The 13644-nt window shown below is 40.0% G+C and overlaps 1 protein-coding gene across 2 annotated transcripts in view; it reads left to right on the top strand.

The window, feature by feature from the left end:
- Positions 1-13644, top strand: part of ndrg2 (NDRG family member 2) — a 44324-nt gene that overhangs the window by 21777 nt on the left and 8903 nt on the right. For both annotated transcript variants that reach the window (XM_087835896.1, XM_087835900.1), the window contains exons 2-3: positions 6911-6996; positions 11310-11351. In XM_087835896.1, the coding sequence (XP_087692022.1) occupies positions 6922-6996; positions 11310-11351 (117 nt within the window). In that variant the 5' untranslated portion in view covers positions 6911-6921. The remainder of the gene's footprint in view (positions 1-6910; positions 6997-11309; positions 11352-13644) is intronic.

Below are 13644 nucleotides of genomic sequence, written 5' to 3'. Positions count from 1 at the left end.
ATATATTATCTTTAATTGCTCCCACAGTGCGTAATTAAAGGCTCCAAATACCAGATTTTTGATCATTTTGGACAAATATAGTAGCAGACAACTACTTGCTGACATAGAGCGGAGCAGCAGCGTGCTTAATGGAGAATGAAGGTCTCTCTAAGTGTGTTGCAATCAGAGTGTCTCTGTTATATGCTGTGGTAGCTGTTGTTGCTGCGTGAACAGTCAGGCCTTTGCATATTTATAAAATGACAGCTTGTAGTCCAAAGTGTTAAGATGAGATTTTGCTCCAGTGAAGAAAAAAAAAACCAACTCAGTCTTTGATTACAAAGACCTCCAACTAAGTGAACAGCCATTGGTTTGGGAATCTTCTAGGGCTGCACGATTTTGCATAAAATGAGAATCACGATTTTTTTGCTTAGAATTGAGATCACGATTCTCTCACGATTTTCTTTTCCAGTATAAATATTTATTGCGCTTATTAACTGCACATCAACTTCGTAACAGTTGAGACTGAACATTAAAAACAATAAATAAACATAAAAACCACAAATGTCTCACATTTTGTCGTTGCCGCAAAATGTTGTACTGCTTGAAATGCCGTCTCCACCGTTGCTCGACACTGCGTGTATAGAGCAGGTAGTGCAACAATAGAAAAATAGTTTCGGGACGGCACTGTGTAGCGTTTGTCTAGGGTGTTGATCATTTTCCTAAATCCCTCGTTTTCCACAGTGTTGATGGGAGCCATATCTTTGGTCAGGTGATAAGTAATAGCCTCTGTAATTTCTTTGTGCCTGCGGGAGTTCGACGTGTATAGGGAAGCGCTGTATAAGGTTCCCGTTATTGATGTTTGGGTGGTTGACCGGGACGGATTTTCTGCAGTCACTTTCTCGTCACCCCTGACGTGTTCTCCGTTGTTTTTTCCCTGCCAATTTTAGCAGCCAGCTTCTGTATCACGTGGTATAAGGCTCCGCCCTTGTCATTTGTTGAGCAGGAGGAGTGAGTGGTTGTTTTCATGCAGATTACGTCCCGGATCAAAATGCGGTACAATCGTCGTCGTCTTTTTTTTTTTTTTTTTAAATCGTTGTCATTTGGAAATGAGATCGCACATAAGTATGAATTGAGATCGCGATTTTCTAACGATTAATCGTGCAGCCCTAGAATCTTCCCCAAAAATAAAAATAAAAAAACCCCAAAGCAAAACAAAAAACAGTACTTAGCAGCTTTTGAATTTACTCTTTTGTCATAGCAAGCATGGAAGACTTGTCACCACACTGATGTCCTAAATGTGTTCTGTGCTTATTTGATTCATTATTCAACTGATTAACGTTTGACATTGAGCTTGATGACTCTTTTAAAGCTGTACTAATCTACATATTTGCATCAACAATGGAAAAACGACTGCATGAAATATGAAAGACATTTCCAGAAATGACAAACCAACAGAGAATTAATTATCAGCCCAATGCAGTGAGCAGTGGAGAGCAAAAGAAAAAGGAGCCAAAGGCTTCCACATATAGAGAAATCTGATACACATTTTTTAGCTAATCAACATTTCAGACTTGTATTAATAGACAGCAATATTCTTTGCCATGTCTTTGCATGACCCTGCTGTAAATCACAGAATTACATGGGGTCATTTTCTGTGTGTGTGCAGATCATTAATCAAGTGTTTTAGTGCTGGGAACTCTGTGTTAGAGCTCGTCTGATTTACCATGCCAGTATCGGTTGATATTAGCCATTTGCTGATCGATCAATATCAAGATTTATAACAAAGGCAAATATAAAAGGTAAAAAATAAATTTGGGAAACACCCTTCAGCCAAGTCTGGAAAAAAATATATTAGTATCTATATCGGAATATGGAATTTAAAAGTACCAAGTGTTGTATCGGTCTAATCCGATAATGCCCTATAATATTCCTATATAGGGCTGTAAACAGTCAGTCAGCAGACCTATCAGTGGGAAAAATGACTTGGTCTTATACAGTTTTTGAGAATTGGGCCGTGTTCATTTCAGGCAAGATAAAAAGCTATGATTATAATCAGAATTTTAATTTTTTTAATGCACTGAGAAATGTATTTGCTGTCATGCAGACACACTTTTTCCAACAATTGTGCATTTCATGAAAAGCTTTTCGGGCCAGTGAAAATCATATGAACGTGGTGGTTAACAAACCCGACTCTACTGTCGATATTGTAAGTTTTACATTCTTAATACATCAAGGCTTTAACGTCATTCCTATTTTTCAGTTATGGATTATTGGTTTAACAAAACAGCTAAAGCAGCTTGATTCACTAAATGATTATTGATCTAGGAGGGCAATAAAAGTAAAGCAATCATTGCATACAGAAGTCATCTTTGTGCTAAATATGGTATCTGTCTTTGTGTCATGGAAAATAACTACTCTGCATAGCTGCTAGTCATCTCTTTTATGGAGAAACTCAATACATTCCCTTAAAAATACAAGAGACCTATTAACACAATTAAAGACTCACAAAAACAAATATACTTTGCAGGCATATCCGGACATGTCAGACCAATGATAATAACATGGGACAAGCTGTGGCACAGTAATCTACATATCAAGCAGGACAGGATTAAGGCTAAGCGCGGTCATAATGTACAAAATTACAAAACAGAGACTTTGGGCTTGTGTGTATGTGTTTATATTGTCATTTTAAATTCCTAAATCTGCCCTTTTTTTAGGTAACACACTTCACTAACTTGAGTCCTATCCTGTAGTTGCATTTGGGATCAGGTTGTTTCTACATAGAATATTCCAGTTCTGTTTATAAGCCTCTCAAAATAGCCTCATGGTGCCTCTTTTATAAATACCATAGTACGCTTAAGACTCACAAACACCATTTCCTCTGTCATTTCAGTCAGTGTGGATTTGATAGCAGTGAAGTGAAAATACCCCAGATGAAGTAGCATCTAGTCCAAGTGCTCACATCCTGTATTTGCATCAGTGCATGTGTTATTGTGCCAGATGCTAAAGGCATTAAATCCCCAGTGAAGCAGTCAAAGTCTTTGGCAAAGCCACAGTCCAGAAACAGGCTTGATATACCCGCTGGACATCTAAGAGATGGGGGTGGGTTGGGAAGCTTAGTCTTTAGTACTTCTCTATTATTTTTTATTTTTTGCTTTTTGTAAGATAGCATCAAAATTAGCATTCTTCTGATGTTTATGAAAATTCCTGGACCTGCATTAAAGTTGACTAAAGTGTGTTCACATCGATCTATGAAGTATTACAGCTGCACGCCTCCTGCCATGTCTCTTCTCCTGCCTAATCATTTTCACGATTCACACAAAAATACATTCTTTTAAAAATGTGAAAATCACCTGTGTGTTGGTTGTCTTTTTCTCCCTTACTGTCTGTACAAAAGTCCGTTTTTTACAATACTTTTAGAGCTATCTGCAGCATCCTGAACTTCTGGTCGAGCAGAGCCAGCAGTGTCTCACTGTTTTCTTGTTTTTAAATACGTTGCTAGAAACTTAATGATCAATGATCCCATTATTTTCTTTCTAAAATTACTTCTCACATATTGAATGTGTATATTAAAGATATTTTCCTATATATTGATAACAAGAATAATCAACCTTACTGATTAATGCCAGTGTTATTATTTCCCGATCAATTGGATTGATATTGAACAGCTGATAAATTAAAAATAAAGACCTTTCAGATTTTCAAATGAGAAAATATCAGTACCGATATTGGTCTTAAAATTCTGTATTGATTAAACTCCAGTACTCACCGGGAAATTATCCCAGTATCAGTTGAGTATTAAAACTAACCTACTTTCTTTGTCTCAAAGTGTAATTCACTGAACATATGTGGCTGATTAATCCACTCACTGCAGTCTGTTGGTGTTCTTGTCTTTAAATGTTTTAATTGCTCTGTCTTAATAATCTGCCTGTTGAACTGTATGTTCGCTTCAGCACTGCCTTCATTGTAAATTGATCGATTCTTCTGTGATAATGGCCTAAATTATGTTCTTATTGATTAATCAGCCATTTGTGTTCTTCATTAACTGACACTTATCTTGTCAGACAAAATGTCCATGTTAACAAAAGGAAAGCAGCAGATAATTAGGAAGCTGGAGCCATAAAATTCTGGGCATCTGTCTTAGTTGTTAATGATTTTTCAGTCAATAAATGGCGATTTAATGAATTAGTTATCTGTGAAAAAATAAATCCACATTTATTTAGGTAATTGTGGGCTAGTTTGGTGCCAAAATGACCAAATATTAAAAGACTCCAGCTTTTATGAGCAGTTTATGCAGTCGTCTGCTAAGCATAGGAAGTATGTAAGACATTGTGCATTGCATGATTTTACAGAATTGCATTTCAGGAGCAGTGAAGAATGGCAGACTGATTGAGTGCCAAATACAAGCTGCCTATATAGTGTCACATATAGCACGAGGACACACATGGCAGGACGGTATATGGAGCAACGAGGCGAAGAAGCAGACATGTGTGCCTGCCTAAACCACAGACAGCCTCCGTTCAGTGAATAATTGATAACGACAACAGCACTGTAGGTAGTTATGGCACTAAAATGGATTTGTATACAATTTTGTAGACTGATATCTGTTGGCTCACAGATCAGTTGACTCTAATCTGTCTGCAGGATTTTCTCGCCATTAGATGATTAAAATTTTTTGTTCATTTTTTTTCCTTTTCCTCTTCAGCCAAAACTATTATATCCCAGTCCAGCATCCAGGAGGCTGGTAAACAGATGCTGCTCCGAAACACAAATGCTGAGGAGGACAAATCTGAGTGCTTCCAGAGGCTGAAGTGATGCAATAAAGTCATAAAATAAATCAGTGGATGCCTCAACTGAGTGGCTGTCAGTGTGAAACTGATACTGAGTGAAGGAAAGGCAGAGAGAGACACAGGCACAGTGGCAGGGGTGATAAAAAATAAGATGCTAATAAACGCAATAAACTAATACACAGATGAATGTAAAGGGAGTGGAGGAGAGATGGATGGTCAACAATGGAGGAACTGAGGGTTTGTGTGTGTGTGTGTGTGTGTGCTGGGGCTCTTTGGTGACTAATCATTTCCGTGCGCGACGCAGAGAGAGACACACAGCTCCCTCGGGGCCAGCAGTTCATTTTCTGATGAGTGCACACATGCGAGCGAACACGCACACAAGGAAACACACATGAACTTGCAATCTCCCCCACCCCCACCCACCCGCTTCCTTTAATAATCTGCAGACAGAATACAGTCATCGGTTTATGGGAGCATGAATTGCGCACGGGCACGCTCGCACAAAAAGTGATGTCACAAGGTCTCCTATTCCACGTTTAAATGTCAGATTGAGCACAATGCTTTCAGATAGGCACAATAACAACCTGAGCGCGCTCACTTCCTTTCAGCCTCGGTAAATGCTGCAAGCCAAACCACAAAAAAAATCGCTGCTCTGTGGCACTTGAGATTCTCAGTGTGGGTAATTTTCCAAAATAACAGAAAATAGTGTAAGATGACAGCATGGATGGTAGTAATACAAAGCAGTTCTTGCTGACAGACCTGCTGTCCACTCTGAAAAATGTCCCGCTGTGTGTATGTGCAGCTGTCATCTCCACATGATCCGACATCAAATGTCTTAACTTGGTTTCTGAGCGACAGTTTGTCAGTTTACTTTGTCTCAGTGAGGAAGAAAACCCCAAACAGTTCAAGGCTGCAGACCTTCAATGTGTATTCCAGCTGCTGCTGGTTTTGTGCCATAAATCAGGGCAAGCTGTGATTAAAACGTCAGATTCTCACAATAATGTAAGGAAGTAAAATAGAGCATGGCTGCAAGCGGCAAGTCAAAGTGTGGAATTTCTCCCACTGCACCGATCTGAGCGTCGTTTGATGTTATTTGCATGTCAAAGGTCCCTATGTATGTGCTGCTGCAAAATGCAGTCTATTAACAGGTCTTGCAGATAACTAAAGTGTATGAGAATAAATGCAAAAGCCCTCCAGATCAATCGTGCAGATGAACCATTATTTTGCCATTTCTTTAACCATGAAAGTAGCACCTTAAAAATCCTGTGGCAGTGGGATGTCTGGAGTCGTGACTGGGAGGGCCTCTGATTAAATTCCCAGACCAGTGCAAAGATCAATGCAGGGAAATTAAATAAGCTTAGCTTCTCCTTCCACCTTTGCGATGCCCGCGGGAGCAGCTTTTAGCTCCTAGTTGCTGCGGTGGAGCGACAGAGACAGCTAGTTGCTGCTGTCGCTGTAAAGGTGTGAAGGTGCCTGAAATTAAGCGGCACGCTTGACCAAGTTTCATTTTCCCCTTTGACAACATTGTTATCAGCCGCTGGTTTGTTGGCTGTCGTTTCTCACAATTACACAATGGTGCATTAACTTATGTAAAGTGCTTAGGAAGAAATGTTGATGCACTTTCTCATTTTATTGTTACTTTATACAAATATCAACACAACAAAGTGTTTTAATATAATAATATAATTTTGATATAATGGATATAAAATATCATCAGTAGTACGCATTAACACTGGTAAAAAAAAAAAAAAAACTTGGCTGATATATCTTATTGTTTTTGTTGTTTTCTGTACTAATAAACAAATGAATAAAGAATATTTACAAAATATCCTGAACACTTATGTTTTTTTTAAGTGTACCTCGACTTATCCATCTGTCCTTTTGTCTTTTAGCTCCCTCTGTCCCACAATCCATTTCTGCTCTACTGGGACTAATTACTAATTAACTTTCAGTCCCACAGCGCAAACAGAGTCGCAGAGGGTCACAGCGACATACAGTATTTAATCACTTGTTGTGCGTGTGCATAAATGCCTGCATCGACCCTTTTATGCGTGCTCCATGCCCCTATAACAGTATCCAGTATTTCTGGAGGATTGACTTTAAAAATAAGAAGTACTCATTGTGCCTTTTTTTCCGTGCAGGAGGCAACACCATGACAACAGAAATGCAGGAGATCGCCATCACGGAGGATAAGCCTTTACTCACGGGTCAGGCTGACACCACCAAGGTCTGAGATGGAGCTCTTACAGATACATGCATGTTATACAAGACTAAATCTCCAATATACTATGATTTAATGTAATCTGATCAATAAAGAACATCCGCACACACACACACACACACACATACACATACACACACACAGACACAGTGAGCATGACATGAAAGCACAAGCAAACCAAGAGAAAGAAAAAGAGGGCTGGTGTATGTGCAATTGTGTCACTATGTGTCCTTGCTGTGCATGTGTGCATGAATGAAAGTGTTTTTGAGTCTGAACAAAGCCTACATGTGACAACATGTGTTCCAAACACATTTGTGCATGACTTTGTGTGTCAGTGTGTACTTAAATAGATGTGTGTGTGTGCGCGCACAGCTGCAGCGCTGGCTCATATCTGCCAGGTTGACGTCAAAGCCCTGAAGGATCGGGAGCAGATCCTTTGCTCTGCTGGGCTGATGTTGCCGTGCAGATGCAGCGCTGCAGAGCAGAGCCCCCTTGTGGACAAAGAGCACAACACAGTAGTGAAACAAAAACAACAGAGATTTTTCTGCAGTGGTTCTCCTGGTGTGAACCCCAGCTTTGGCTTTTCTCAGTTTGCACATTCTCTAGTTGACAATGTGGGCACTCCACAGTGTGGCTTCCTCCCATGGTCCAAAGACGTGCATGTTTGGATAACTGGTAATTAACTCTAAACTAGCGATTGTGGCTGAAGAGTTGGGTGTTCGTCTTGTAATCGGAAGGTTGCCGGTTTGAGCCCCGGCTCGGACAGTCTCGGTCGTTGTGTCCTTGGACAAGACACTTCACCTGCCGCCTACTGGTGATGGCCAGAAGGGCCGATGGCGCAATATGGCAGCCTCGCTTCTGTCAGTCTGTCCCAGGGCAGCTGTGGCTACAACTGTAGCTGCCTCCACCAGTGTATGAATGTGAGAGTGAATAAATAGTGGTATTGTAAAGCGCTTTGAGGGGTACCGAAAAGCGCTATATAAATGCAATCCATTATTATTATTATTATTAGCCATTAATGTGAGGGACTCTGCAGTTTCTAACTCTATCCAGTGATTTTTTTTTAATCTATTTTCCGAGCTGTGACTAGCATTGATCTCTTTTAGTAACTAATTTCCTGATTTTTAATTGTTCTTAATAATTAATTAATACTTCTTCCATCTTGATATATGCTTCAGGTAAAATGGTAAACAGCAGTTTTATCAGAACATGACCAAAAACACAAGAAATAATGCTGAGACATGATGAGATTCACAGAGAATTAGAAGTGAACAGACAAACCAGTAATGGACAAGCGAGATCCGGGACTTTATATACACCACACATGGTGACCTATGACCAGCCGTCATAGGGCGAGAGGCGGGGCATACCCTGGGGAGGTTGCCCGGCTGTCACAGGGCTAAAAGATGACAAATCAGTCTCACCGATTAATCGTGGGAGTGTGGAAGGAAGCTGGATTACCCCGAGAGAGAACCCAGGCAAGCACAAAGAGGACATGACTTCACACAGTATTCAGACCCAGGACCTTCCTGCTGTGAGGCAACAGTGCTAAACTCTTTATATACACACAAGGAGCTCATGGGGAACAGTTAGAAACAATCAAGAATCAGGGTTTACAGGAGGATAGTACAAAAAAGCTCCTGTGTTTTCTACATACAAGTCTTTGACCTCAGTGGGAAAATAAATGAGGTCAAAGAATTAAATCAAAATTTGTAAAAGAGGAAAAAATCAGCCCAGAGAGTGTGACCGCACTTATGAAACAGTAGCTGTTGTTGACGTGGTTCTGCTGTGGACTACCGGACACACTTGGCCCTGTCGGTTCTTCATGCACCCACAGTGTCCTACCAGTCACAAAGTTAAATGAAGTGCTCGCCCTCAACTTATGTTTTCTCTTCCCGCTGAGATGATTTAACTCTTAGGCAAGACCCACAGCATCCGCGTCTGAAGCCAGATTAATTAATGATAATCATAAAGTCTGGCAGTACAGCCTTCATACTTACTAAAGCTGGGCTGCCAGACAGACGAAATGGGTTTTTAACCAATGCAAAGAGAACTACACCATCATGACTTTGATCATTTTAATATAGCAGTCTTTTTGTGCATAGAGTATTTGACTTTCACAGGGCAACAACTTCAAAACAACTCGATAACAAGTAGCTTTTACTGCCGTAGTCTGCCTGTGGGCTTATTGCTTATTTTTTATAACTCTAAATATATGACATATGAGAACTGGAGTGCTTTTCATGCATCATGGTGTTCATTTGTGCTTGTGATCGGTCTAATGGTGCGTCCCTTTGAGTTTCCTCTTTTCTTTTTGGATTTCAGCAGCAAAAAAAATGTATTGTCCATGTAACTCAGAGACCTCTGAGCAAAAATGACAGAATAAAGAGGGGTGATGCAGACAGAAGCTCTAAAGATATGGAACATATTAACTGAACTGGAAATAAAAAGCAGCAACCTGTAACAGCCTGTAATAATTTGTTTTTCACCCTACAGAGTGAGGGTGTGAGATGTGGATCAACTTTTTTGTGGAAAAGGTCACATAATGGTTCAATTTGTTGACCATTATGTATCACTCACTGGTATCTACTCCACCCAGGTCACAACCTCCACAGTAATTGATCGACAGTCAAGGTTTTCAATAATCAGGCCCCATCTCATCCTAACGACCTCATAGTACCGTATCACCCTATTAGAGCACTTTGCTCTCAGACTGCAGGCTTACTTGTTGTTCCTAGAGAATTTAAAAGGAGAATGGGAGGCAGAGCCTTCAGATCTCAGGTCTCTCTTCTGTGGAACCAGCTCACAATTTAGATTCAGGAGACAGACACTGTTTCTACTTTCAAGATTAGGCTTAAAACTTTCCTTTTTGATAAAGCATATAGCTGTGTCTGGATCAGGTGACCCTGAATCCTCCCTTACTTATGCTGCAATAGACCTCAGCTGCTGGGGGCTTCCCATGATGCAATTCTTCACTCTCTGCGTGTTTATACACCTCTCTGCATGTAATCATTAGTTAGATTAAAATTTTCTCCGGCTCTCTTCCACATCATGTCTTTGTCTTGTTTTCCTCCCCTCACCCCCAAACAGTTGCGGCAGATGTTTATAGTTATTATAGTTTCGTATTTTCCAATTAATTTGTATTTTTATATCATTTTAACTTTGTTTTTAATTCAGTTTACTTTCAGTTAGTTTCTAGAGTGGATTTTCTAATTTCAGTTTAGTTTTAAATGTATGAAAATGTTTAGTTTTAAGATTTAAGAAAAATCAGTTTTGATTTTAGACACCAGTCACAATAAACATGTCTCTCATTTTTACTAAACTAACAGGTACTAAAACTAATGACATTTCCTCGACCTTTTTGACTTATTTTATTATCAAAGTTCAGTTTTTTCGATTTGTTTTATTTATTTCAAGTCATTTATTTCAGTACTAAAGTGTTTTTTTCAAATCTAGTTTTAGTATTTAGTTTCATTTAGTTAACTATAATAACCCCGCTCCCTGAGCCTTTTCCTTCCCACCGCCACCAAGTGTTACAGAGAGGATTGTCCTGGTCATTGGGTTTTTCTCTTTATTATTTTAGGTCTTTACCTTACAATATAAAGTGCCTTGAGTTGACTGTTGTTGTCATTTGATGCTATCTAAATAAAACTGAATTGAATTAATCGAGCCAGCAGCCTCTCTTCAGTCACCAACCCTCTAGGACTTCCTCTTTTCTCCTCAGCGATGACTTCCATCTGTGCCCACGCCCATCTCCACTTCAACTTCCCACACTGTTAATTTTCTAAGAGCTTGTGATGCTAGTAATTCATTAGTGGGGTAAACAGATCCAAGGCTGCAAGTGAGCCACCCGTTTGAAACCCGCTGTCAGTACTTCCTCTGTTTAATGCCAGGCATGTCACAACCACCTGCTCCTCTGAAGGGGCTCTCTGCTGGGGTATCAGCTGCATAATGCTACCCATCCTGCCTTTGTGGGTGTCAATTAGGAAGCAAAGCCTCTCTAGACATGAAAGAACAAAGAAATGAAAGAACAGCAGGCTGAGATGTCACTCCTTTGGACTCAATTTTCAGTAATGCACGCTAAAAAGATACATTTAAGGAGTCCTAATTAAGATTTTTTTTTTAAGAAGCAAAGTGAGATTTATTCTGATTTGTTCAGCTGGTGGATAATGAGTCCTTCTTAGTTTTTAGCTTGATTTACTTTTAAATAAATCTTGTCCCTGTAGTACCCAAACAGGCAGGACATCACTTACTTCCAAATGTAAAAAGAAATCTTTGTGCACATTTTGCTAATGAGACTGTCGCTCTTTTTCTAACAGGATGCTGAACTGGCTGCTAGGATACTCCTGGACCAAGGACAGGTGAGACTGTCTGTGAAATGCATGCAAATGTGTTTGATAGCTATAGCTTGATAGCTATAAATGAAATACACAGTTATTTTTATTCAACTTTATTCAAGTATATTTAGTAACTCTGCAGGGGCTTCTTTTCCAGTCAGTAGTCGATAGGAAAAATATAGAAGCGGAATGAAAATCGCTGCACAGAAGAGTTGTTAGTAGGGTTTGGAAACTATTAATAATGGATTTAGCTGTATTTTACAGATTTTTGCAACAAGACAGGTTTCTGTGAGTGTTTTATTTCTTCACTGTGCCCCTTTTCCATGAATATGGTGCCCATCCTGTTGTGTCCCACTGACTTTTGAAAATCAGCCCATTTTTTTGACCAGTTGAGAACTAACGTTGCATCGTACAGTCATGTAACAAGAACATTTTCACTGCACTCTCTGCAATTATGTAAAAAAATTAAGTGCACTCTTACTGCTTCCATAGGAATTACGAGGTGCACTTGATTAACTCATCATCAGCAAGTGTGAGCAGAAGGTTTGGGGGTTTGCTGCTCTGGAGCATTCATACGTGTGTTAACACACAATGCCACTGTCTTTCTAGGAGTGGACATTGGAGCAAATTCCCCCCAGTTTCTGTATGTGCAACACTCAGAGATACCCTAAAGAAATACAAGAGCTACATCTCAGACTCTAAATGTTAGGATTTTAAATGTTAAAGTTCATGACAGCACAATTAGAAGAAGACTGAACAAGCTTGGACGGACTGCCAGGAGAAAGCCCCTTGTCTCTACAAAGAACATGCCAGCATGGTTTAAGTTTCCAAAGTTGCATCTGAACAAACCACAAGACTTAGACAGATGACACCAAAGTGGAGAGACCACAGCTGGAGAAAACCAAACAAAGCATAACAGCACGAACAGCTCATACCAACTGACAGGTGGTGGAGGGGTGACGGTTTGGGCTTGTTTTGCAGCCACAGCAGTTGACCGTGAACCCCTCTGTAGACCAAAGTATTCTAGAGTCATATGTGAGGTTGTCTGTCTGACACCTAAAGCTTGGCCTAAACAGGGATGCCAAACACACCAGCAAGTCTACAATCAAGTGGCCCAGTTAGAGTCCAGACTTCGACCTGATTGAAATGCTGTGACCTTCAGAGAGCTGTGCATAAATGAATGCCTGAAAACCTCAATAAAGTGAAGCAATGCTGTGAAGAAAATTGAGCTAAAATGTGTCCACAATGATGCGACAGACTGATAAAGTCGCACACAAAAAAAGTGATTGAGTTATTGCTGCTAAAGATGGCTCTACAAGCTGCTGAATCAGGTGGTATGTTTAGGTTGCAACAAACACAGCAGTACTACTAACCCAAAATACTCAAAGCTTCATAGAACTGAAACAAACATTTATTTTTAGATCCTTTCAGCTGCTGATACATACTTTAGGTTTCTGAATATTAAACTTGTTGCTGCCTTTCATAGTGTGTAACTTGAAGGCCCTGAGTACTTTCTCCCACACTGAAAACACTGGAATGATAATATTATTTTTACAAGAAAAAAATATTTTCACAAGAGAAGGAGGATTGTGTTATTACGAAACAAGAAGAGTTCCCAGCTGGTACAGTGGACACATGTGTGACTCCTGTGATTAAAGCATTTTTCTTTCAGCTTAACGAGTGAACCGTCAGCTTGTTCAAACACACGTTAAAGTCCGTTTGGCTCGACACCACCAAACAGAGGCAGCAATATAACATAGCTAACATTAACAGTGCAGTGAATCCTGCTTGTGCCGTGATATTCAGGACTGCAAACCGAGCAGCATCACTGACTTTCAGCCTGTGTTTGTGGATATATGACTGACTTTAATCATCCACAAAATCATCACATTCTGCCGTCTCAGTGTGGACGGGAGGCCAAAACGGAGAGAAAATGATGTTTTTGTACGAAAACGCATTAGTGTGGACGTAGCCATAGATAGAATAGGGGGATAGAAACATCCCCCTGTGACACTCTTATCTTTCAGCCTGTCTCAAGTATCGCAGTCTAGACAAATTGGATGACCTGAAGTGGAGGAATGGATATAGAACTTGCAATTTATTAACTTGAGTGTATACAAGGACCAGATTCATACAGAATTTGCAAAGAGCTAGAGAGGAATACTCAGTTTTTGGAGACAAAATAAGAGGCAAGACATGGTTTGGACATGTGCAGTGTAGCAGTGGTGGATATCTTTGACAAAGGTTGTTGAATATGAAGAAAAAGAGAAAGAACTTGTTGAAGATGAGTTGGTGCAGGGTTGGTGAGACAGGGGAG

This window comes from Neolamprologus brichardi, chromosome 3 (assembly GCF_056152115.1).
Source record: "Neolamprologus brichardi isolate AB-2024 chromosome 3, ASM5615211v1, whole genome shotgun sequence".
Taxonomy (NCBI): domain Eukaryota; kingdom Metazoa; phylum Chordata; class Actinopteri; order Cichliformes; family Cichlidae; genus Neolamprologus; species Neolamprologus brichardi.
The sequence above is the reverse complement of the archived record's forward strand: the minus strand, read 5'-3'. Positions and strand labels throughout refer to the sequence as shown.